The sequence below is a fragment of the Carettochelys insculpta genome, chromosome 16 (genome assembly GCF_033958435.1).
Source record: "Carettochelys insculpta isolate YL-2023 chromosome 16, ASM3395843v1, whole genome shotgun sequence".
NCBI classification, from domain to species: domain Eukaryota; kingdom Metazoa; phylum Chordata; order Testudines; family Carettochelyidae; genus Carettochelys; species Carettochelys insculpta.
In genome coordinates this window covers 15513690-15539698 of record NC_134152.1, presented here as the reverse complement: position 1 = coordinate 15539698, position 26009 = coordinate 15513690, and the positions used below count along the sequence as shown (strand labels likewise).

The following is a 26009-nucleotide window of genomic DNA, read 5'->3' as shown; positions in this document are numbered from 1 at the left end:
CACTTTATTGGGAAGGTATTTATGCAAATTTTATTTGTTGTAAATAAAGTATTTTCCAATTGTCTAGAAAAAAATCAACCCAGAATATTTGTAATATTTTCAACAGTTTACCAGATCTTAAAACCCAAATGAAGATATGGAAAACACTTTCCATTTTACTATTGCACTAATGTGAGCGCCATTGTAGAATTTAACCTACATTAAAAATAGCGAATTCCCAGGGGCAGCAGAGAGAAACATCTCCTAAGGGACCAATTTTTGTGCTGGCTTCCTCCCAGAGGAAGAGTTCATTTAGGGACTGTGACAATTCATACTTTTTTTTAAAAAAAAAGAAAGAGCTGCAGTTAGACATCTTGTCTGCATGTTTTTAAAGTTGACTGGCAATGCTGAATGTGTCTTTAGTAAACTTAATGAAACGTCAAAATGGTTAAAATAGTCTATCGTTCCGGTTCAGGGATTTCAGTTACTTTGCATGCTTCATGATTAAACTATTAACTGGCTGTGAATTGTAAATTAGGGAACAGGTTTTCAGAGATAGTTATAGGTAACAAAAGTAGGCATAAAACTCTCATCCAGCCTCCTTGTGCATCCCACTAGCATTCTGCTCCACAAAAAAAAGGGGGGGGGCGGGGAAAGAGGTGCGAGGGGGAGAAAAATAAGATTTCACATCAACCAGAGTCTTACTAACTGCCCACATTATAGGCTGTAGTATGTCTTACGAATCCAGTGTGCATACACAGAGCAGCATCTCAAACCATAGACTGAAAAGTGAAAATTAGCATCTCTGGAGCCAGTACACTTGCATTCCTTACTGTTCTTAGAGGAAGACAGCATTCATCCATTACCAGCAATAGATTTAGTAAGCCAACCACTTATTTTTCCAGCCTCTCACTTCAATCAATGCACACAAGAATAAAAATGCAACTCCATAGCTTGTGCTGAAGGGAGCCAGCAACTTAGTTCTTAATTGGACTATCATTTGCTTCCAGACAGTTATTATGGCTTAGCCATCTTAGAATAAGTAGTTATTCCCACTGCATTAGCAATAATTCACACCGCATTAGCAATAATTCACACCATTGTTTAGCATAACTGTTCCCCCACATCAATGGTGGGAGGTGAACTTTTGCATCATCTACAGAGTGGTTTTCCAACTTTTGTAGTGGTAACTCCTCTCACAGAGCACTATTACAAATGTTGGAAGCAAAGCAGGGTGTGAGGTGGAATTTCTGGCCCCCTGAGGAGTGAGAGAACCCCCTGACTACTTGTCCACAGACCCCTCTCACTCTTTGCATCTCCCTTTGCTACAGAATTTAATTTAAGCTAAAAGAACTTCTTAGCTACATATGAACTGGATTTGGCAAAAGGGGGGTAGTTGTGGAACATGCAGGCTTAAACTAGGAAATCTAGAACATTTTAGCCACAGTTGACTGTTTAGTTTTTTTGTTTACATATGCCCCAGCTGCTAGGTACACACATAAACAATTGTTATGGGGAAATAAAGGTGAATAGTTACATTAATGCCAGTTCTAGTGAAAACGCCACTTCTGTGATTAACATGCTTACTAACAGAAGGGAAAGATCTGCTCTACTGCTATTTTTAAACTCCACTGGAAACCTTCTGGACTATGCATCAAGTAGCCATCATTAGTTCCCAGATTGGAATCTGTTAAAATGGCAGTTTCCGTGCAGTAGCTACATGGCTAGGACAATCACAGTATTAGCTACTAACAACTTATTGACACCAAAAAGGAAGAATGGCACAATTTCTTCCTTACAACCCCAATCCTTTCTGCCTCAGTCACCTCACTGAGATTACTTATATACCTGCATTCAAGGAAATTGTTCTGAATACATCCCATGTGAGGTTTAAGTACTAAAATCAAAAAATAAGCCACCATTGTCTTTATGGTTATGCACTCAACTTTGTAGCAGAAGCAGGCTTTAGCTGCAGATTAGGTTTTGAAGGTCTGGCATCCCATCCATAATCATGTGGCTCAGAAGTCCAAATGTGTTACTAAGAATAACTTCATACCACTTCCATATGCTGAACAAAACGCTAGAACTCCTGGCAGCCTATTTACAGTTCACAGTTATAAGTAGTTCACATTACAGTAGTTCCATCAAAATAGGCTCAGCTAAACATTCAAGTAACAAAAATGCTATTTAGTCTTTTCATGCCAGCATATCCCTGTGTGTCCATTGCCAGCAATGGACTTTATACCAGAGAAGTCACCTCTTAGCACTAAGGAGTTAAAATACAGGATTGGTGGATAGTGTAGCTGCTTAGTGCATGCAGTGGCAAACCAGCAAACCCATAACTTTAAAGTCTTATTTCAAGAGAGCAGTATGTATGTCACTCCTTCACAGTATCCGTTCTGGTGATTAGACATCTCAAATGTAGACCAGATACTCCACTGCTGAAAGTTAGCTATGAACTTCTGTGCCATTAGGCGTCAGCTTTGCTTTTCTCTCTACACACGGTCCTTTAGCAGAATACTGCACCAAAAGGAAAGGCTCTTTGGTTTCTCCTTCTCCCACAATGCTCTCTTCATCTTCAGACTGGCTGATCCTTTGCAGACGCAGATAACACCAGCAGCCTAATATCAAGGCACCAAGAGCAGCAATAGCAATCAGAATGACTATTACAGTCACCACTCCAGTGGTGGGGCTGTGATCCATAATAGACATGGTCAGTATTCAGGTCAGTCCTCAGATCTTAAAGATGGTTCTTCATTCCTTATCAGTTTTGAGATGCCTCAAGCTGCATCTTTGAACTCCTGAAATAGGAAAAAAAACAAACAAAACTAATTGTAAAAGGATTAGTTTCACTTGTCCAATAGCTTTAGTATTACATGGCCAGTGGATGATTTTTGGCAACCCTATCCCCTTGCTGACTGGTACATAAGTTTGCCTGTTTGGGTTTTGGGTCCCCCTTGTTTGTTTGCTTGGGGAAAAAGCTGTTTTACAAAAGCCTTTCAGTTTGCATGATCATTCACTGGACATGTCAAAAAACTTTATGCCCTATCATTTTGCCTTAGCTTCGACTCAGAAGGTTACATACAATGCTGATCCTACTGGACCAAGGTCATGTACAACTCAGAAAAAAGCGAACCTGAATACTTCTCATCTTGTGCTTCCAACATTGATCCACATTAGTTGGTGTTTACTGCACATCACCAAATCACAACAGTGAACAGGAGGACTGCCTCCTTATGCACCTAACTACAATGAGTAGTGGAAAAAAAACACTAATCGTGGAGGACCTCAATGTGACCAATAGATGTTTGACATTTGATGCTGCCAGTAGTGAAACATGCTTGAAGTTTCTAAATAGTATAGTTTCCAAACTCAAAGGCTTGCAGCCAGCATAGAGGGAAATTCTGTATTAGATCTAGCCATAACAGGAGCTGATCACACAGAACTGACATTAAACTTCTACCCTGCATTAGCCCTCCCTCCCCCAACATACAGTCTCCAAGCCATTGGCTCTGGCCTGCAGAACTGTACAGACATTACATATGTATCTCAGACCTAGGAGGGACCTTGAGAGGTCACTGAGTCCAGTCCCCCACACTCACAGCAGGACCAAGCACTATCCCTGACACTTTAAAATCCATTTGCCCCAGAGCCTTAAACACCCCCTCAAGGTTTGGGCTCTAAACTCTGGGTTTAGCAGGCCAATGCACTAACCACTGAGCTAGCAGAGATTGAGCTGGAACCTGGGCTGTGAGACTCACCCTGCATGGGCTTGTCTATACTGCCCCCCCACCTTCGAAGGGGGTATGTAAACGAGCAATCGGAGAATAGTAAGGAGGTGCTGCACTGCATATGCAGCATCTCATTAACATAATTCTCACCACACAATCTTTGAAGTTACTAGCCTCAAAGTTCTGGCGAGCAGTGTAGCCATGGGCACTTTGAAGTACCCTTACTCCAAAAACATTCAACGTTCATGTGGCGAGAGTTATGCTAATGAGGTGCCACATATGCAGTGCAGCACCTCATTGCTATTCACTGATCGGGCTCGTTTACAGGACCCCTTTGAAGGAAGGGGCTAATGCAGACATGCCCCATGAGTTTCAGAGCCCAAAACACCTACACTACGATTATTAGCCCTGAGCCATAGAAAGCACAAGTCATTGATTCAGTGCAATCTAGACTGTTTATGCTGAGTCTACCCAGCATGCACTATGCATCTTAATATGGCTACATGGAAATGTGGCCATCTGAGAACAAAGGAAGTTGGCCAGACTTACAGGACAGGGGGCTCTATCCTGGGACACGCTGCCTCAAAGATTTCAGGGTTGTAGATGATAAACTGCACACAAGCTCCCACAGTGAGGCTGTGGCCAAAAGAGCTAAAGCAATCCTGTCACGCATCATCAGGGGAGTCAACTAGAAGTAGAGAAGTTATTGGTGTCAGAGAGGTAACATGACTCCTGTTGGAGTCCTGGCTCTAGTTCTGGTGTCCACACTTCAAGAGGCACATGGATAAAGTGGAGAGTGTTTAGAGAGGAACCGCAAGAATGCCTGAGTATTTTTCTAGACGTTAATCTTTCTAGCTAAATGGAGAGGGGTAAGGGATGCGTGGATTACAGTCAGAGGGGGTAGCTGTGTTAGCTATATCCACAAAAACAATGAGGAGTGCTGTGGTACCTTATTCAATTCAGAATGCATCTGATGAAGTGGGTCTTTGCCCACGAAGGCTTATGCTCCAAAATATCCATTAGTCTATAAGGAGCCACAGGACTTCTTGTTGGTTAGAGCTGAGTAACAACTATTTAACAGGCTCTTTGAGTCAGCAGAGAAACCTACATCACAATCCAATACCTGGAGGCTGAAGACAGACAAATTCAAATGGGAAACAGAGTAAATAAATTTTAAACAGTGTATAATCTCCCACTGGAACCACCTACCCAGGAGCATGGTGGCCTCTCTTTCAATAACCCTTTTCAAAATCAACCTTGCGAGTCTTTGGAAAAGATCTGCTCTAGGAGTGCTTTGGGGGAAGCTGTGACCTGTGCTATACAGAGGGTCAGAATGAATGAGTACAATGATCCATACCGGCTTTGGACTCTGAACTGGTGATTACAGGGAGTTCCTGTACATGGATTTTACATGGATTTTATCTGACCTGCAGAGATGACAGCCAGCACGTTCTCCAGTCAGACCTAGACTGCTGTCTCATCTCTAGAGCTGCCCTTTGGCAGTAAGCAGTTCTAGGTAGGGAAAAGAACATTACAATTTATATGTAATCATACAATAATACTGAACTGCAAAGCTTTGCTATAGCCAAGTCAAAGCCTTTTCTGCCAGCCAGCTAACGATCACACCAAAGACATTCCCAGATTGGAGGGAAATTCTTTCCTATACAACTAGTAGTAGCCTACACCTGCTAGCGTTAAGGGTTTTATAAGTCATAGTACAATAAACTCATATTTGGCATTCTATTATCCAGGACTTTCAGATAACCAGCATTTTAACCATAAATAAATTTTAGCTACATTTTTCATAAGTACAGTTTAGTGAAAGTAAATGCAAATAAATACAGCAATACAGCATACGTTTACAGTGTACAAGACTACTGTTAAAGTACTCTGCATACATTTTTGTTTGATATTTAACCTTTTCTTTAGTGTTATGCATTGCTAGGTATATTTCTCTATCATCCATAATATTTGAATTTCTGGCAACCTCTCGATCCTGGGGCTGATAGATGTGAAAGAGTTTATTGAAGTTGGCATGTGTACCATACAATCACAAATTCTCAGCTGTTTCATAATCAGGTGCTAAATGACAGTCTCACTAGAACATTTCACTAAGTATAAACATAGTTTCAAAATAGTTTAAGAGGAGTCCCTGTACAAGTAGAACCAAAATTGCATTTTGAAACTTGGAACAGAACACCAGTGATATCAGCATTATCTCTGCTCCTCCCAGACACATGAAGGTGAGGGAGGGGAATCTGATAGGTTATGTTCATGTGTTCCTTCAGACAAGTCAGTCAGGAAGAGAATGAAACACTGAATTCTAATAATAGCAGCTCTAATATGGGGGTGACATTTACACTGGCAAATAGAGAATGCACAGACTGCTGTGCTTTCTAGGCCATCCCTGTCCCTATTTTCAAAAAGGGGCTGGAAAACAGAAAGATCATTTGAAGTATGATATAGAAACTAACCTGCTTTAATTTCTATACTATGTTAGCTCAGCGTGTACTGCTAAGGTAAGCAATATATTTGCAAACACCAATAAAGAATCCTCCCCAGTGAACACAAATACAAACAGTTGGAAGATACAGTAGAACTTGTCAAGCATTTGCAAGACGTTTCATTAAGGCAGTTAATAGCTACTTTGGTTGTGTCTACACTATGTCCCTCCTTCATTAATAAACTCCCAACACCCTACTTACCATCCCCCCTTTGAAGGAGGGAGGTAGTGTAGACAAGCCCTTTAAGAGCAGTTAGCACAAAACCAGCAAGTGTGAAAATGGTGCACAATAGCATCACTGGCCATCTATAGCTTGCTTACACGGGAAGGAGGATGACACCTCTATCCAGCTGCTAAGTAAACTGTCCTACTTGTCACATTACTTCATTCCTTCCATGCACTTTGCCCCACTGCAGTACCAGCAGCAGCTCTGTGTTTCTCTCTGCTACAGCTGGTGAAGGCAGGAAGCTTCCACTCCATTAGCTGAGCTTCCAGAAGAGAGCCTAATTTGTCACCATTTCGTGACCTGGCAGTAGCTGCAGTTGTTTGCTTTGTGAAATTGCTCAACGCTATGTCAGTGGATCAAAGCAAACAAAACCTGCTGCGACCCATAAATCTGAGTTAACTAGAATAAAAATACAATGGCTTCGGCCACAGTGACATTCAATGGCTGTTTGTTAATGGTGACAACAAATGCAGTTTAGATGTATTTTTAGGACGAGAGCTGCTGCTCTGGGTTTCTGCATTCTTCTGGCAGGAATGGAAGAGGGTCTTTACTTCCAGAATCCCTCTCCATCGCCCTAGACAAGCAAAATAAAGTGTTAAAATTGAAGCTGAAGAGGCAGTGGTATGCAAAGAAAGGAGGGGGGAGGGCTGACAAGTTGGCTAGAGGCTTTTGAGTATTTCTCTTCAATCTACCCACACTCATCAGCAGAGGCCAGGAGAAAGACACCAATCCTCCCAGGACTCCTTATTTATGAGGAGGCTCTTCACACAGATCTTTAAAGCAAGTTTCCACTCATTTTAGTGCGTTGTACCACAGATCTTTTGTCCCACCTAATGGGCAACAATTTCTATAGGCTTGTCTTTTGCTGCTGTCCGAGCAGGAAAAAGCAACAAGGGCTCATGTAACTAGAGCAGTGGTTCTCAAGTGCAGCCCACAGACCACCCCAGCAATGGGAACCCCGCACTGGCACTCCATGAGGTTGACGTGCCAGCACTGGCTTCTCTTAACTACGCAGGGACCAGGTATAATGACCGTGAGGAGGACTTAAGCCAGCACGTATTTCGCTTCTAGTGGACATCAGAAAGAACCTTGTTAACCTACCTGTGTCTAATTGTTACTGCAGCAATTCCCAATCAACATGATGCTTCTGAGATACATAAATCCTTGCATGAGATGCCACAGGCAGGGCAGAACAAGGAATTTCACAGGAGGCTGACAAAGATTACAACACCTGTTAAGAAACTTTACACTTTTGATTTAAATGGTCTCTTCTGCCGATCAACTGTTTTCTCTAGGAAGCAGCTTGACCCTGGCAAGACAGTTGCACTAGTAATTCCTGCAACAATGGGCAGTAGAAACATGTCCAGTTTTAAGAGCCTGTTTCCCTGGTAGAAGTGATAATTAAGTCTTGTTTCATAGTCAAAATGCAGCCGTCTCCCTCTGCCCCTCGAATGGTTGTGTCCCCCAAAACCCTTACGCACTCAAACAAAACCGAGTATGTTCAGCAGTGGACTGTAGCAGACGGAGGGGTATTATGGAAAATGATCATTCCTCACAGCAATGCTGATGTTTACATTTAAGATAAAAAGGTAACCATTTAAACAGATTAGTTATCCAAGCAAACTAAACTAAAACGAGTAGAGCTGCAGAAAAATCACATCCGAGAAAGGCTATACCTGAATGAACCGGTAGCCAATTTACATACCAAGGAAGCACGTCCAGCCACTTTAGCATCCATCACAGAAGTAGTTCACCATTCACCCTATTTAAGTCAGAGGGATTCTATGTTAGAGGACAGCTGAACGGATAATGTGGACTACAGTATCTGCAAGTTCCATGGCCCCTAATGATCCCATATTAAGGGCAGATCTCATTGATACCCCACAGGTATTAGGGGTCTCCTCTGAGGGTAGAATCAGACTCTTGCAATTTTAAGGAGGTCTGGAACTTTGAGATAGATACTTTGTTTCTTAACTAAAAAAAAAATCACGTCTCCTCTACCTTAGAAGTCTCTACAGAGGAACACTAGTTAAAACGAGGCTAAGGGGTTAAATCAAGGATATCAAACCAGTCATGCTTGTTGAGTGGTGCTGTAAGATGTTTGCCTCCAACCTGACAGCTTAACTTCTGGACAAGAAATAGTTAACCATCATTTTAAGAAAAAGGCTTGGGGGTGACCAAAAGCCATTTGAGGTATGTCCTCTAGTAGACTACAGTACTGGAATTGTACTAAACTATCCCAAATAGGTCACAATAAAACAATAGGAAACAATAACAGGCAACAGTATGACGTTTATGAAATTTAATCTAGGATAGCAAGTGATCTTGATGTGAAAGGTGTCATTCACAGGATGACTGGACCCTTTAAGGACAACAGAGCCAGCCATATCTTTGCCATATTTAATCAGTTCTTTCCCACCCTGAGGGGTAGGATTAAGGTGATATTAAGGGGTCACATGAACAAAGACAACAATTACCTCACGCATTACAAGGACTGCTTCATTTTTCAGAATGAACTAAAGACCACTGGTCTAAGCCTTTAAAATAGTACACAATCCAAGCCCATTCATGCACATAGCCTACGACTTTCAGAAGCACCACATACTGACCAGGCACATACGAGGCTCAAACCTGTGAAGCAAAGCCTTACACTAGTAGGCCTCTAGCATGCACAGTTAAGATTACTGCATTCTGTCCTAGAGAATGGGACCGAACCACATTTATTAGCTGTGTGCTACCCTGTACACCACATGCTGAGGTCCAAACCCTGCTCACTTTAACCACAAACAACCCAGCAGACAACTAGAAAATAGCAAGATTTGGCCTCCAATTTGTCTTTCAGGGAACATCTATTTAAAGTAGCTGCCCAGTCCTTTTGCATCTTAAGACAGTGGGTGCAAGCAATTCAGCTGCTTGGTGGAACAGAATGGACTAAGCTTGTGCAGAGCAGTGTTTCTTAAACAGTGTTTCACGAACAACTTTGCAGGTGTGCCATGAGCGCCTGGGGAAAATATACAGATGGTTTATATTTTCTGTTATTAAAATAAAATATAATGTTACGTCTTCATTGCTATGATACCTGAATAAATTACTTCATTTTGCTTTTGTAATTTTTTCGGGGGGGGGGGGGGGGGGAGATTTTCACAGGTGTTTCACATAAAAAATATTGCTTAGTGTTCGACGGTCTCAAAGTTTAACTCTGGTGCAGGGTAACACACACAGTAAGCCTGAGGGAGGATTCCAGATGGCTTTGAACAGGTATTTATGTGGGCATGAGCCTTTCATGTGGTTTGTTCCTGCATGCAGGTTTGCCTGTGACTCCATTTGTAATTCTGAAAACTGTATACTCAAATGCCACACAGCTTACTCAATTCTCTTCTGCATTTTATGCCATTATATAATAGTACTGCTCATCGAGGAGTCCTTACACAAGAGCTTAAAGAATCCTCGTTGAGCAGCAGTATTGTACCAAGAATATTTTTAAAATACTAAATGACAACAGTTGCAGGGCTGTGCCTTTTCTTGCTTCAGGCATGTATGCTGCCTAATTCCTATTAATAGTACTTCTATACAAATCCAATTGAGACTGTCACCAGCCTGAGTGAATTTTTAGAGAGTCTATCTTGGTAGTTTGGAACAACGCATCTACCTCCGCTCTGTACCAGACCACTGGATTGTCAGGATATTTCTATTTTATTCTCACTCTGACATTTGGAGGTAAATGGATAACTAAGGCAGACTGACATAACAAGCTACTTTGTGTGGCTTTGTCACATATCACTACTATTATCCTAGTCTTGAATTAATAGTAAGTTATTGAAAGAAGCACTGATGTAGTAACCAGTTGAAAAATACCCAGCACATCTGCCAGCTTAGGACATACACTCATCCCTCACTATATGAGTGCAACTGGTTCCCAACTTTCTGCTCGTAGGTGAACTCTCGTAAGAGGGACACTAAATTACCATTAGATACATGTTAAAGTCTCTGATTAGTTCCTAGGGCTCCTAACTGGGTGAAGTGGCAGCATGTGGTGCTGCTTTTGACAGGTAAGTGAACTGTGGGTTGGGGAGGGTTAAGGCTGGGAGCAGTTTGGGGCCCATAAGCAGGAGGGAGGGTTAAAACCTGGTGGGGGGTTGGGTCTATGGGGTGGATGGGGGTGGGGCGTGTGTGTTCAGGCTGCTGCAGGTTGGGTGTACGGACCAGGGATCAGGCTGCGGCGGTTTGCGGTTGAGGGGAGGCTCATTAGCAGGGGGAGTTCACTCATCTAGCAAATGAAGGTAAGTATGTGTGTCCCTCGCTTAAGTGAGTACTCATAAGTAAAGTACTCGTTTAACGAGGGATGAGTGTACTAGTGTAAACTACTGACAAAAAGTTTCTAGATCTCCTGCCAGCATCTCTGGAGAGTTCTTCCCTTTCAAATTCCATCTCTTATGTTTCTCATGCATTCAGGTCCATTCCCACTCTGCACCAGCAGCTAACTGAAATATTAAAATCTAGTTTATGGAGAAAGTATTTCACATGGGACCTCTAAAGCTATTGTCTTAATGCAGGACCCACCTTCTCCATAAGATACTAGCGCATGTGCTTCCTCAACAAGGAAAATTTTCAGTACCATGGACTCTTACTTTAAGTAGCAGACAACTAGTTCCAAAGAACATAGTTCATTCTTAAGGTTTCTTGGATTCTAGATGAGATATAAATGTGCTCAGTCTTCCAGAATATACCATCTTCTGAAGCAGCATCTTTGTGTTAAATTCCCGCCACTGTGCAAGACAGATGGGACTTCTTGTACAGTTTTAAAATTTTAGCATCTTGCACATGGGGGGAGGGGAGAGAGCTGGAAGGGAAGGGAACACAGGTGACCCAATGGGAGAAGAGTCGGTCTTCCAAGAAGGAGGGGAACAGAAAACTTCACTTTTCTTATCCACTCCACAGTGTAACTATACCCTGGAGCTGGAGGTGTGACTGACTGCAGCTCATGTAAGCACCCACCTGATCCAGCTCTGATCTAGCCAAATTAAGTATCAGGTAGATCAAAGCTAACTGGTGTTTAGCACTATGGCTGGGGCAGCAGCATGCACTGGCCTCCTAAATACAACTCCACCTGGGACCCTGCGTACAAACGCCAACCGCCTGTCAATTGCACAGCTACCCTGCTACTGTTACTTGAGTATTGGTCTCGCCAGAGCAAAGCTAGCTAGCTCAGAGACATGCCCACATGAGCTGCAGTCATACTGCCTGACTGTACTGTGAACAGTCAGCAAGCAGACTGTGCCTCCCTTACGAGACTCCAGGAGACAGTCTAAGGAGGTCTGAACAGTCAGTATATTCTATGGATACTCTTGGTGAGTATGGTCAGAAATTATTCTTTTTTTCAGAAGTAAGCTGGACTGTCTATGCACTGTAGCAATAGATGCCACTACCCCAGTACAGATGTGCAGAATAAACTAAAGACTGTAAGTACAGTGTTACTGACATTTAGCTGCATTTGTAACATTTCAAGTTAGTCTCCAAACAAACTGATTCAAGATGTAGCATGCTTAAGACCAGAGGTAATCAATTATTTTGTCAATGTCTACATTTCTTGGTCAAGATACAGTCAAAGCCCTGACTTAAGAGAACACACTAAAAATATGTAAGGATTTCATGGTCCATTCAAAAGCATCTGAGTTTGGTCCATGGTCTGCTTACTGATTCCCTGGTTTAGGCCCTAACTTTAAAACCACCAGCCACTGTCCATCTTACTCTTCAGAATGTCATGATCCTGCCAAATGAACACACGTACAATATTCACTATCAAAAATTAAGTGGAGACGAATACACAAATTTTGTGTGGATGAACCCAAGCTCTTAGTTCTGTGGACACATCCACACTTCAGTTCCCAACATGCTGCACCAAGGAAAAGTTTGTCTCAGCAAGTGATGGCTGTTGTGAATTTAACCTCCCTCTTCACAGCTATCCCAAAGACCTAAGAAATCAGGGGTGGGAGAGTTGGGTTTTTTTGGTAGCAGTCAGGCTGTGCTTGATATGCCAGGAGGCAAAAAGGTTTGTTTGTTGGGGGCGGGGGGGGTGGTTGGGAGCTAGCAGTTTCAGCTAGCCTGTAAAACCCAGTCTGTTTGAATACCAGATTCTATGCAACACTTCTCTCTGATCATAACTGTGGAGAAGGTATGGGGAGGCAAGCAAAAAGGTGAAACCAGTCCAACTGATGAAGATGAATAGAAACAGCATAGAGAATGGGCTTCCTTGTCAAGAGGACTCCAGACTTCTGACCATTCTGCTGTTAAACAGAATTACTTGTTAGTAACAAGTCGTGTGTATTAGGTCTGTTAAAAATACCATGCTTCCAAAGAAATGTAAATCCACATTTAAGTATGTATAGCACTAGGGTAGTATTCTTACTACTCTTTCAAGAAAAAGTGGCTGAGATTTCAATTTGCGAGCTTCCTATCATGGATTTTTAAATTAAAGAACTTGGAAGGAAGAGGTTAATGCCTCTTGCACAGCGCTACTTTGCTATTTGAACATCTGATTTGGCCATTAGCCAAATTAACAGAATTTTGAAATTAAAACCAATATTAAAGGCAACCGAAAACTAACTTTGCAACACTCTTAAGAGTGAGTTTTAGAGCAGGGCGCTTTCTTCCATAGCAGCAAGCAAACTAAAGCCTATCTTGTACATTCAATTTTTCTTGGTAGTTAAGACTCACTGCAAATGGCTCATATTTCAATGCAAACTGCAATGTGAATTTGTAACACCATTCAAAACTCAACCCCAGTACAAATGATGTGCAGTGGAGAAATCAGATAAAGCCTTAAGAAAATATATTAGCGCTACAAGTCTGCCAAGTGGACATTAACATGCATTGGTCCCTCCACTCCAGCCTTCTTGGCCTGCATTTTACAGAAATGAAGACACCATTTCTTTCATGAATAAACTATAAGCAAGTACACGTTTTTGTGCCAATACAAACCATAATTAAAGAAAGTTCCGGCCCCTGAGAATATTTAGTTCAAAGATAACTCTGCATAAAAAAAAAAAGAAAAAAAATCACTGTCTGCATGGAGGTAGGAGACAACTCTGCAGCACCACCAGGAAAGAGATCTGCAGTGATGACGTGACACATCTCTGCTCTACACACATCAAGGCTACATCTACACAAGCAGCATCTGTCGAGAGAAGGCACCGTTGGAAAAGATTCCCCGACAAAACTTCTCTTGGCAGACTGCACCTACGCACAAAAGTGGATTGGTGTTTCTATACGCTCTGTCGACACAAAGCGCCCACACATGCCAGCCGCTCTCTTGACTGAAGAGGGCCCCAAAACCCCAGAAGCGAGACCAACATGGAGGGCAAGCCCTTCCAGGACATCCAGCCCCATACGCTCTGAAAGCCTCCCGCCCAACCGCATCCCACCCTGACCTCTTGCCCATGCCAAGTCTTGCAAACCTCCTGGAGGGACAGCAAAGCCATTGCAGGGCTCCCTAGCCATTTGAGCAAGAACCAGTTCTTACAAGACTACCACCACGCGAGAGCAGCCCCTGGGCTCGCCCTGGACCTAGGACCAGCTGCTGCTGGCCCTGCCTCTCATCCTGATCAGTGTCTTCCGCCACATCTGGGGGGGATGACCCTGACAGATAGCCAATGGAACACACCTGCAGTGCCCCAGTGCCCTGCCCACCCTCACCCCTTGGGGTGCTCAGGCAGGTCTGGCAGTACTCCACCAGTTCCAACTGGTTGTACTGGTCATGGGACAACCAGCAGTGGACATGAAGCTTCAGGAAGCACAAGGAGACCTTCCTCGAGCTGTGCACCTGGCTAGCCCCTGCCTCCAACAATTGGACACCAACATGTGGCCCACCCTCCCCTCCCCTCTGAGAGGCAGGTCACTCTTGCTTTGTGGAAGCTGGCCGCCCCGACAGCTACTGCACCGTGGGCCACCAATTTGGCATCAGAAGGTCAACTGTAGGGGCCACAGTTACGCAAGCAAAGCACCCTCAGGCCGCAAGCCCTGCACAGAGGGAGGAGGAGCTGGCAGGGGAGAGGACAGGCAGGGAGTGGGCAGAGGGAAGTGGACAAGGAGGAGGAGGAAGTGGGGGCTGTGGAGCTCACGATCCCCCCCTTGGTCTGCTCCCTTCACAGGTGGTGCAGGGCAGCAACGCACTTGTGCTGCAGAGGCTCATCTGCATCAGTGACACGGAATCCCTCTTGGCTGGCTTCAACACCCTTGGCTTTCTCAATTGTTCCAGGATGCTGGATCGTACCCACATCCCGTCTGGGCCCTGGAACGCAGTGCTGCACACTACATCAACAGGAAGGGCTACACCATGCAGGCCCTGATGGACCATGGAGGACAACTCCTGGATGTCTATGTCAGGTGGTCTGGCTGGAACTGTGACACCAGGGTGTGCCAGAACACCAGCCTGTTCACAGATGGAGGTGGGCACCTGTATTCCCCTGGGGGAAGCTAGTCATCGGGGGACACAGATGCCTTTGTGCATGGTGGGGGATGCAGCCTACCTGCTCATGCCATTGCTGATGAGGCCCTACACCAGGCACCTGGACCCCACACAGGACTTAGTCAAACACCCACCTTACCCAGGCAAGGAAGGCAGTGGAGCGTGCCTTCAGGTGCTTGAAGGGCAGGTTCCACCGCCTCCCCACCTGGCTGGACGTGGGGGTGCAGAATGTCCCCTACATCGTGGCTGCCTGTTGCACCCTCCACAACCCAGAGGAGCACAAGGGGAGGACTTCCTCTTCGGGTGGGCAGCAGACATTGGGACCCCCTAAAGACAGCTGGGTGCAGCCCCCAACCAGCAAACGCACACAAACAGGGTATGCATTCAGGAGGCCCTATGGGACAGCCTTGCCGTGGCCCCCAATGATGCTCTCCAGGGCACCCCTGGGGTCACCCCAGCCCTACCCCTCCACCCCACCAAGGAGGGATGTGGGGGTAGTGCTTAAAATAAACTTTTAATTAAGCTTTTAGAAAATAGACATATGTGCAACAACTATTTAAAAGGACAACTTGCCTGACTGTATATGGGTGTGTGTGTGTGATGTGTGGGCCACTGAACCAGGAAGGAGGGGGAATCTCAACTGGGTGTGGGAGGGGCCTTAAGCCATGGCAGGGGAAGAGGACCACAAGCCACCTCAGCCACAAGATCCCCTGCCACTCCCTTGGGGCTGGGTCGGGATCACGAGGAAGTAGCAAGATGAGGGGGTCTGCTGCGGGGTCAGATTTAGCCGGGGGGAGCAGGGAGGTCTTGGGGGCAGGGATGTCAGCCTTGTCCATTGCCCACCACAGAGCATGGGGTGGGTGTGGGAGCACTGGCAGAGAAAGGAAAGGGAGTGGCAGGGTATGCAGGTGCTGCAGTGCAGGCCAGTCAGGCCTCCATGAGGTTCAGTAGGTGGTCAACCCAGGCGAGTCACTGGTTGGAGGCCTACACCCACCACCACTCCTCTTCCTGCTGCAGCTGCCGCTCCGCAGTGTTATTTTGCCATTGGAGGATGGCCATGTAAACACAGAGGGCATCATCCTCCGGGTGGCAACATCCCCTCCAGGCATAGGCACACCCTGCCAGTGGTGAGGTGCCATCTTGTGTGGCACGGCTCTGGGTTCCATGGGCCCCAGCTCCCCCCAGAGCCGCATGGGGGAGCCGGCCTAGCCCTCAGACAGGGCAGCTGTAGGGGTAGAAGGTAATTCCTTCATGCAGCACACACCCCAAGGCCCCACCTCCCATGAGCTGCAGCCCCCATCCCTGAGCCATAAGATGGGGCTGTCCCAGATGCGCACACCCATGCCCCCTGCAAGGAACACCCTGCCACACTGAGAGCCTGTGGTGTCATGGGATTGGCCTGACTGTGCCCTCCCATCCCCCAACCCAATGGGCTAGCGGCCAGGGGGAGGAGGGGGACCAGCCAGGGAAGAGTCCTGGCATAGCAGCAAGTCAGCTGGGCCCCCCCACAGGTGTGGCTTGTAGCACTATCCACAGGGAGGGGTGCTACCTGTTCCCTGCGGCTGTGCCCACAAGCTGAGAGCCGCAGTCCCTGGCAGTGTGCCTGGGGTCAGGCCCTCCCCTGTGCAGCTGTCCTGCTCCCAGCTGTGGCAGGGACAGCCTGCCCCCCCCACCCGCAGGACCTTGCAAGAGCTGACAGTGCAGCTATAGCCCAGGGTGTTGTGGTACATGTCACTGGGGTCCAGGAGGACCAGCTTGTCAGCCCACAAGGTAAGCAGGTTCCAGAGCTCAGGGCCAGACCAAGGTGGGCCTGCTTCCTGCTGTCCTAGGGTGTGTCCTGAGACCCCTCTCCAGAGTCCCACTAGGATCCAGGGGAGGAGAGGGTCACAGGCAGCCTCAGACATATTTTACAGCATCTGGGTGTGGCTATGGGGTATGGTGCTGCTAGACTGCAGGCATGCCCTCACCCTCCTTGCCACATGGTTTTTGGGGCTGCCTGTGCCTTTAAAAGCAGCTGGCAGCAAGGATCATAGAGCCCTGCTTGCAATAGAGAGGGCAGCTCCAGCTGGGCAGCAACATGGAGGACCCCAGAGCATCTACCTGGCTGTTTTCTTGACAGAGTACTGTCGAGAAAGGTGTTATAACTGAACAGGGAGTGGTATAACACTGCTGGTGGATGTGCTGGGCTTGTCAGCAAGCCATCATTTGTGCACAGACGCACCACCTGTTTTTCCCAACACAAGCCCTCTTCTTCCTAAAACCCCTTGCGTAGCTATAGCCCCAGAGTGTTTGTTTTTGTTCAGGCTCACATATGCCTAGCCCTCACCCCTGCATCTGGCTCCAGGGCAAGTGGTCTCAAGTGTAGGTAGGATCTAGCTGTGGGTCAAGAGGTCCCTATGTGTTGCAGGTGGCTCGGGGGATCCTGATGCAGGAGGCATGGGACTCTGAGGATGTCCAGTAGAAGGTGGTGGAGGCTCAACAGAGTGGTCTGAAAGCAGGGCCCTGTGAAGCTTGGTGAGGGGGTGGAGCTTGTTATGTTGTAGGTTTGACTGCAGGATTCTCACCAGGTCACAGCCAGGTGCGGAGGTGGGATGGGCGAGCAGCTCCCAGTAAAGTGACCTCTCCCCCACAGAGGAAGAGCAATGGGGCAGGAAATTGGGGTGGCAGGGTGTATGGCACTTCCTGCAACTGAGGGATGCCTGAGGGTGGGCCTGAACCAGTCCCAGCTGCTCACTGAAGGGAGCATTCTGTCCTACCCTGCCCTCATCACACCTACAGGTTGAACCTCTCTAATCTGGCACTGTCATCTAGCAACAGCCATAATCCAGCATGACTTCAGTTAGCCACACAACCACTTACCATAGGTGTGGCCAAGCTTCCCCACTCCCATAAAGTTTGTTTACAGGCACCAGTCCTGGCTCTCAGTGTTCTGTGCTATTATTTAGCTGTCATTTACCCCTAAATGTCTTCTAAGAGCCAGTAAGCAGTGGAAGTGGTAGCAGTATATTACACAGTACTGACCTCCTATCTCACACCAGTCAAGTCCCAAGGGTGCCAGATGAGAGGTTCAACCAATAGGACTAGCAGCTGAGCAAGAACCAGCCAGCTCGCTAAGTGCCAGGGAGCCACTGAGGAGGGATACATCATCTTGTCAGAATCCTTTTTCCACAGGAAGGAAAGCAATTGGGGGAGAGAGCCATGAATTCTGCATGCAGTGGTACAGAATTCCACCAGGTGTAAACAGTATTCAAACCAAAAATAATTCTCTAAGGAATTGACACATTACATTTATATATCCTTTCACCCACAAACTGGGCTCATTTTATATTAGTTTTTTAATGCAGACCTTCTGAGGAGCAGCTGTCAGGAAACAGGCTCCCTGTCATGTTCCCTGCCCCCTGGGATAACTAAGCTCTTCTGTTTCTGGTTGGATAACTTTCAAAAAGAAACAAGCTTAGCTGACAAGTAGTAGGTTAATAATTTGGTGAACAAACCTTACGCTTAACCTTCCTGATCATTTCTGTTTCTACTGAACCATTTTTTCCCAGGTCTACCATACAGCATTGGAACTGCAGGCAAGTATCTATCCAAACTGAAGGTTTTTGACATGAAAATTGACCAGGATGTTACATTTTTCTGAGCAGTGGAAAACAGGTAGGTGAATGGAGGCCAGAATAGTGCTCAGTGAAATTTTTCATGAATTACTGTTCTCTTAATCATAGTTAAGATGCTACTAGATCACCTGCTGTAAGGTGAATTTCCATGAGCTACTAAAGGTTTGTTCCCATTAACATCTGTAGTCCAGCTTCTACTGGCTTAAGTAGCACCAAGAGCCCAATTTTCAACTGGGCAATACACAAGGCATTCATCTTCATTTTTGGTGTAACAAGGACATTAAATTTTGATGGGGATATTTCATTTAGCATCCATTACAGCACTCCAACAACAGTGGAGCTAAAGTTACAACGGCTCAGTACCTGATCCCAGAAAGGAAAGTCTGTGCTTACCTGATGTGGAAAGAACCTTCAGAGATCATCAAGTCCAGTCCCCTGCATGCACAGCAGGGCCTATAACCATCCCTGACAGATTTAATTTATTTCCTGCTGATCCCTAAATGGCCCCCTCAGAAATTGAGCTCACAACACTGGGTTTAGCAGACCAATGCTCAAATCCCTCCCCAAAAGTCTAGCCTACCCTGGATCCTTGAAAGACCCCATCAGGGATTAAACTCACAAGCCTGGATTTACCAGACCAATGCTTTAACCACTGACCCATCTGTAAACCTCAAACTTAATTTTGTCCTTTTAATGCACCATAGCCTCTGTCATTTTAATATGCCTCCAAATAGGGTGGAGAAGGTGACAGAATTGGACTCCCCCTTTCACCTCCTGAATGGTGCAGCATTTCTGAAGAGGAAACCAAACTTAATTTTGTCCTTTTAATACAGTTAGTCAAGCCTTGCTGTACTGTATACTGAACTAATATAAGGTAAACACCAACTTCATGTTTCAGTAAAATACTGACCATTGCTCTCCACCACCCCAACAACCATGAGGGGTATGGTGGCACTACAAGTATTACAGCAGTGCCTATACCACTTTTGTGGTGACAACTCTGTAGTGGGAGTTATTACCCCATTACAGTAAAGCCCCCACCCACCCATCCCCCAATGCCACAGCTAGGTCAACAGAAGAATTCTTCTGTCAACCTAAATGCATCCACATTAGGGGTTAGGCTTAAGGACATCTCATAGGGGTGTGATTTCCCCACAACACTTTCCTGAGCAAAGTTGCTAGATAAACCTAAGTTTCACAGGTAGACCAGGCCTTCAATCCAGAAGAACTTTTGGCAAGGCGTTTCAATGTGATCAGCCCGTTTCTTTTTAAGGAAAAAAGCAGGGGGAAGAGGAAGATATTTTCGCCAAACAAAATCTTGATAACTGCTCAATGGATTTAAGCAATTAACAGCTAAGCTGGTTTGCTTTTACACCATCTGAATGCTACCAAAATTGAAATGCAGAAAGGCAGTAGTTTAATAGCCACAATTCACCTAAGCCGTGTCTACACGTGCATGCTACTTTGAAGCAGAGGCACTAACTTCGAAATAGCGCCCGTCACGGCTACACGTGTTGGGCGCTATTTCGATGTTAACATCGACATTAAGCGGTGAGACGTCGAAGCCGCTAACTCCATGAGGAGATAGGAATAGCGCCCTACTTCAACGTTCAACGTTGAAGTAGGGACCGTGTAGTCGTTGCGCGTCCCGCAACATCGAAATTGCGGGGTCCTCCATGGCGGCCATCAGCTGAGGGGTTGCGAGATGCTCTCTCCAGCCCCTGCGGGGCTCTATGGTCACCGTGTGCAGCAGCCCTCAGCCCAGGGCTTCTGGCTGCTGCTGCAGCTGGGGATCCATGCTGCATGCACAGGGTCTGCAACCAGTTGTTGGCTCTGTGGATCTTGTGTTGTTTAGTGCAAGTGTGTCTGGGAGGGGCCCTTTAAGGGAGCGGCTTGCTGTTGAGTCTGCCCTGTGACCCTGTCTGCAGCTGTGCCTGGCACCCTTATTTCAATGTGTGCTACTGTGCCGTGTAGACGTTCCCTTGCAGCGCCTATTTCGATGTGGCGCTGCGCAACGTTGATGTTGAACGTCGACGCTGCCAGCCCTGGAGGACGTGTAGACGTTATTCATCGAAATAAGCCATTGCAACGTAGCGTTCACATGTAGACATAGCCCTAGTCAGCCAAATGCAATTCATTGCAGCAGTTGAAGACTGGAGCAAACCCTCATCAACGTACGCGCTACCTCTTGGGGAGATGGATTTCCAACACCAGTATTTCCCAAGCTGCTCTGTGGAAAACTGGCATCCCACACAATCTGACAAGGTGCGTTATGAAACAACATTGATGCTAGTGCTATTTTTTCCTTCTAAAATAGGAAAAAAAATTGTGTGTCTCAAAATACTAAAATATTTTAATAGTATTTAGATGGTAGGCATATTAATGTTTAACACATTCATAATATAGTTACCCTGCTACTCATACCAAAACAGATGAAAAGCACTCTGCCCATTAAAACATACTGTCAAATGGTACTTTAAACAGAACTGCTGGAAAACAAACAAATTTATAGAAAATTTAAGAATATTTCTCTTTACCTAACTGGTTTTGTATTTCTTTTTCATAATAATGTTTAAAGTTTAAGGAAGGACAGTCCTTTTCTGAAAAATATTGTATTTATTTTTGTACAAAAAGGACACTAACCATCCTTTCAGCTGTTCTGCGTTTGTTCTTAATTTTCATACTTACCATTGCTAACCCTCTTCCTATCAGAAAGACAGTTGTTTGTTCAGATTCTCTTATTTTACAAAGAACAAAATATAAGACATCTCAAAACCCAACTCGTAAAATCAGATTATTACATGCAGCAATTTCAGTATTAATCCCCTTCTTACTCCATTGTCCACCACCCCCCAGACCAGAACATATGTTCCATCAATATATTCCAAACCCAAAAGCAGTAAAGTAGCACTTTAAAGACTAACAAAATAATTTATTAGGTGAGCTTTCTTGGGACAGACCCACTTCTTCAGTGGGTCTGTCCCACAAAAGCTCACCTAATAAATTATTTTGTTAGTCTTTAAAGTGCTACTTTACTTCATTTTTGATTTGATAGTATCTAGATAGTATCATGGCTCTCTGCTACTAATCAAGCCCAAAAGGGTTTCTCAAAATAATTTGGCTGTGGAACACCGTCTTACACCAACAGAAGCACTTCTTGTTGGCATGAGCAACCCCTTCACTGAACCACTACTGCATGCACTTGGGCCACTGCAGCACCGAAGCATACCTCTATCATGGGGCTAAAATCCTCTGCTAGTGCCTCTCCACTACTCAGTGGAGAATTGCGTTAGTCTGTAAAGAGGGCGATACATCAAAGGCTCATTTTGCCATTAGCTTTTCTGTCCTGTGCCTGCTGATATAACTGCATAACTACATCTGCACACACAGGTTGTCCTTGATGTAAAAAAAACACAAGCTGCCAGAGTCAAACTTGGTCTGGCAGTCTACAGGCCCGTTAAAAAAGTCTGCGTACAAAGCAGACTAGGGGTTGTAACAACATACAGTTCATCAACTAAGTGAAGCTGTATTTCTACAGACAGGTCTGCACCTACCTCACTGCCAGGAAGCATGTTAGATCCTATATCTGCACCGCATGTGCTCTACTAAGACCTTTTTAATCTTGACCACTGACACCACTAAGATGTGCAGGTTAGTTATAATATCGAGACAGGCCTACCAAGTTACAACCAGAACACACAAGTGAGTTTCCAGCTGATTTAGAAGGGGGTTGTCTGTTTCCCTAAACACTGCAAGAGGTACATTTCATTTAGAAGCCAGCCCCTCCTCCCTCAAATTTAGGAGCCTTAACTATTACTAAAAATTCCATGAGTTGAAAACACATCCACTCCCCTACACACTAGAGCCCACTCTGAAAACAGTGCAGCTACGCAGTGCTTTTTCCTGTTTTTTAAAGCTGCAAACCTCAATGCTGAGGCAAGCAGAATATGCACCATAGCCTCTATAGTTTTAGTATGCCTCCAAACAGGGTGGAGGAGGAGGAGGCAGATTTAGACTCCCCTTTCACCTCCTGAATGGTGCAGCGCTTCCAAAGAGGCACTGGTTCTGGGACAAGCCTCTGGCAGGCCAGCCTGGGCGCTACGTTTGCCAGACAGCAATGTGCTTTTGTTACAAAGCACAGCCACAAGGTGAGCCTGTGCACGGGCCGCGGAGCTGGGGGCACCTCGAGAAAAGCGTGATGTAGGCAGACGGCGCAGCCAGACAGACCTGGGGCTCGGCGGCTGGGAAGCCGGGCCAGCCCTCCCCCGAGAGCTCAGAGACTCAGTCGCGCGAACTCCCCTATTGCCACAGCAGACGGGCCCGGGACCGAGGCACGCGGCGGGGCTGGACTGCGACGCGCGCCGCACGGACAGCGCGAGGCATTCCCGAGCCGGGCAGGGCTGCTGGGGAAGCGGGCTCGAGACGGGTTCTCGCCGGCGGGGAAGGGGGCGCGGCTGCGGCCCCGCCGCGGGGAAGGGGAAGGGGAAGGGGCGGGAGAGGCGCTGGCGCTGCCGAACGCCAGACCCACTGGCAAAGCTTCAGCGCCGAGCCTGCTCCCTCCCCTTTGTCTGCTGCCGGGGCGGATCTCGCCCCCTCCCGGGCCGGGGGACGCAGGGGCGAGCCAGGCAGCCGGACCCGCCGCAGACACAAAGAGCGGCTAGGACGCAGCCTGGGCGCAGGGCTCCGCCCCCCCCGCGTGTGCGCGCCTGGGGCGGGGGAGCCGATCGTACCGCGCCCCCCCAACTCCTGCGGCCGCGTGGGGGGGGGGGGGGGCGCTGCCCGGCCGGGCCGCCTGGCGGGTCGGGACCACACACGGCTGAACCTACGAACCGACTTCAGCAGCGAGCGCAGCGCGCGCCCGCGTGCCCGGAGCGGCGCCAGCCGCTGCGCGCGTAGGGAGCCCGCCCCCACCGCCACTCACCCCGGCTCACGGGCGCTCCGGGCCCGGCCCCCCGCGGCTCGGTGCACAGGGAGCGCGGCCGGCCGCGCACCATCCCGAGCCGAGTCACCAGCAGCGACCCGGGCAGCGACGGCTCGTTCCCCGTAGCTCCGCCTTATATAGGGGACGGGGCGGCGCGGGGCGGCGGCCAATCGGCGCGCCGGGCCTGGGCCCTGGCTAGCAACAGCTGACGGGGCGGGCGGGGGGCTCGCTGACAGCGGCCAATGGGGGGCTTCCAGCCGCCCGACACACGATGGGGGGGCTGGGACAGGGCCAGGCGGCGCCTCCTCCTGCCCTGCAGCCCCCCCGCGAACCAGCCAACCCCGCACGAGTCTGAGCCCTGGAGCAGCCCCCGCCCCTGCGCCCCCCCTACCTTGCCGCCCCCCGGCAGCTGAGGGCCCTGCTGCTCACCGGGCCAGGACACGCAGCGGGGCCCGGCCGGGGCACGCGCGCGCCAAGCCCGTGAGGCTCTCCGGGGCCGGGCGCTAAGAGCGCGGGAGGGAGGGCTCCGCCCGCAGTAGCCCAGGGAGTCCAGGTTTGACATTTACGTGCCTCGGGTCGCTCACCAGGGACATCCGCACAGATGCCAACATCAGTCTGCTCTTAGCCGCCTCCTGTTCACAGAGCCGCCCTCACCCACATCAGATCGGGCCCCACACCTCTGGGCGCTCCGGGGGCCCCTTGTGTTTGCAGCAGGTACTCAGTAAATCTGCTTGAGACAGGGCATGCAGATAATCCCACCTTCAGCCCTGCCTAGTCGCACCGGCAGTGCTGCACGTCTGGTGTTCACCATCATCCTAGGTAAGAATACAAGCTGCTGAATGGCTACCTAACCTACTTATCGCAAAAGAGAGTCGAGCACATATTCATGGCAAACGGGACAATGTAATCTGGATTAAACACCTAGCTTTCTCCAGTGCAATTTGGCTAACAGGGTACTTGAGCATTTGCCTTTGGCCTATTCAGTAGCACTATTGCACAACTCAAGCTTCTTGCTAGCTCCCATTGCAGTTTAACCTATACAGACAGTGCAGAGCATTTCAGAACAGCATATTATGCTCAGCCCTGTACAGTATATATAAGGAAGGGGAAACCTAAAACAGTGAAGATGACGTTACTGGGTGGTCCGTGTATTATTTCTGAACCTGAATTTTAGTTTGCTAGGGTGATTGTGTGAATTTCAATTCCAGTTACTGTGGCAGAGAGACAAAGAGAGAGAAAACGAGAGAGAGAGGGAGAGCCCCTTTCCCTGTGATTAACGGGGGTAGGAAGGACCAAAGGAGAAAAGGCTTCACAAGCCAGAGGCTACCGACCAACAACGGGAGCATGACCAGCTGAGAGCTGCAAACGGGGCTGCCAGCGGGGGAATTTGCCTGGGAGTTCACCTTGGGGGGAGCCCCATATTATTATTATTTGGTTTGGGGTTTTTTATAGTTTTGTTCCTCTTCTGTCCTTCAAGGCAGCTCTAGTATCTTCCAAGTGAATTCTTTGAAGAAAGGGAAAAATGGATAATGACAAGTCTACTGACAAGTCAGCTGTTGTGACCTGTACACCACGTGCTATGTTTGTCTTCCTCCCAGAAGATAAAAGGGATTTTGTATGTACCAAGTGTAAGCTGTCACCACCTTGGAAGGAAAGGTTAGAGGACTTGAAGCACAAATATCAACCCTCCAGTCCATCAGAGAAGGTGAAGACTTCCTCAACAGAAGACAGCATTTAGTCCTGCAGGCACAGCAGGCTGAGCAACCAGTGTGGGCAGTACAAAGCAAAGAAGAAGAATGGAACCTCTAATTCCTGTAGAGGTAAGCAACTGCTTTCAGGCTCTCTTCAGGGATGAGATGGTGGAGAAGAATGCTGTGGCAGAGACCTCTCAGAGAAGAGATCAAAAGAAGACCCCATTGACTGGAAGACATGGGATGCATAGTCCTAGGGATGGGGATTCTATGACTACCACCCTTAAGAGAAATCTTTGGTGGGGAAAGAATGGGTTAAGAGCTGTTTAGAAAACTTAGACGCATAACAAATCCATGGGTCTGGATTTAATGCATCCAAGTGTACTGAGGGAATTGGCAGATGTCAGCCTTTCGCTATTATCTTTGAAAACTTGTGGAGATTGAGAGAAGTCCCAAATGATTGCAAAAAGACAAATGTAGTGCCCATCTTTAAAAAAGGAAGGAAGTACAATCCGGGGAGCTCATACCAGGCCTTACCTCAAGTTCTGGAAAAATCATGGAAGGGATCCTCAAGGAAGGTATTTTGAAGCACGTGGAAGAGGGGAAAGTGATGAAGAGTAGGCAAGATGGATTCACCAAGGGCAAGTTGTCCCTGACCAATCTCATTAGCTTCTATGATGAGGTAACTGGCTTTATGGACATGGGGAAATCAATGGATGTGATATACCTTGACTTTAGCAAAGCTTTTGATACAGCCTCCCACAACATTCCTGCCCATAAATTAAGGAATTATGGACTGCATATACAGACTGTAAGATGGATAGAAAGCTCGCTGGACAGATGGACCCAATGGGTAATGGTCAATGGCTCAGTGTCTGGC

General features: G+C 47.1%; 1 protein-coding gene across 7 annotated transcripts; it reads right to left on the bottom strand.

Moving 5' to 3' along the window:
* Positions 1 to 11: 11 nt before the first annotated feature.
* Positions 12 to 24044, bottom strand: SNN (stannin). 7 transcript variants are annotated; one of them, XM_075011067.1, is made up of 5 exons: positions 23439 to 23518; positions 8145 to 8201; positions 7541 to 7651; positions 4660 to 4840; positions 12 to 2780 (listed from the first exon to the last, which is right to left on the bottom strand). In XM_075011067.1, the coding sequence occupies exon 5, from the start codon at positions 2689 to 2691 to the stop codon at positions 2428 to 2430; it is 264 nt and encodes an 87-aa protein (XP_074867168.1). In that variant the 5' UTR covers positions 2692 to 2780; positions 4660 to 4840; positions 7541 to 7651; positions 8145 to 8201; positions 23439 to 23518; the 3' UTR covers positions 12 to 2427. The 7 variants fall into 7 exon arrangements, with proteins under 7 accessions (XP_074867168.1, XP_074867170.1, XP_074867171.1 ...); XM_075011069.1 differs by lacking the exon at positions 4660 to 4840; XM_075011070.1 differs by lacking the exons at positions 7541 to 7651; positions 8145 to 8201 and having other exon boundaries at positions 23439 to 23495.
* Between the last annotated feature and the right edge of the window lie 1965 nt (positions 24045 to 26009).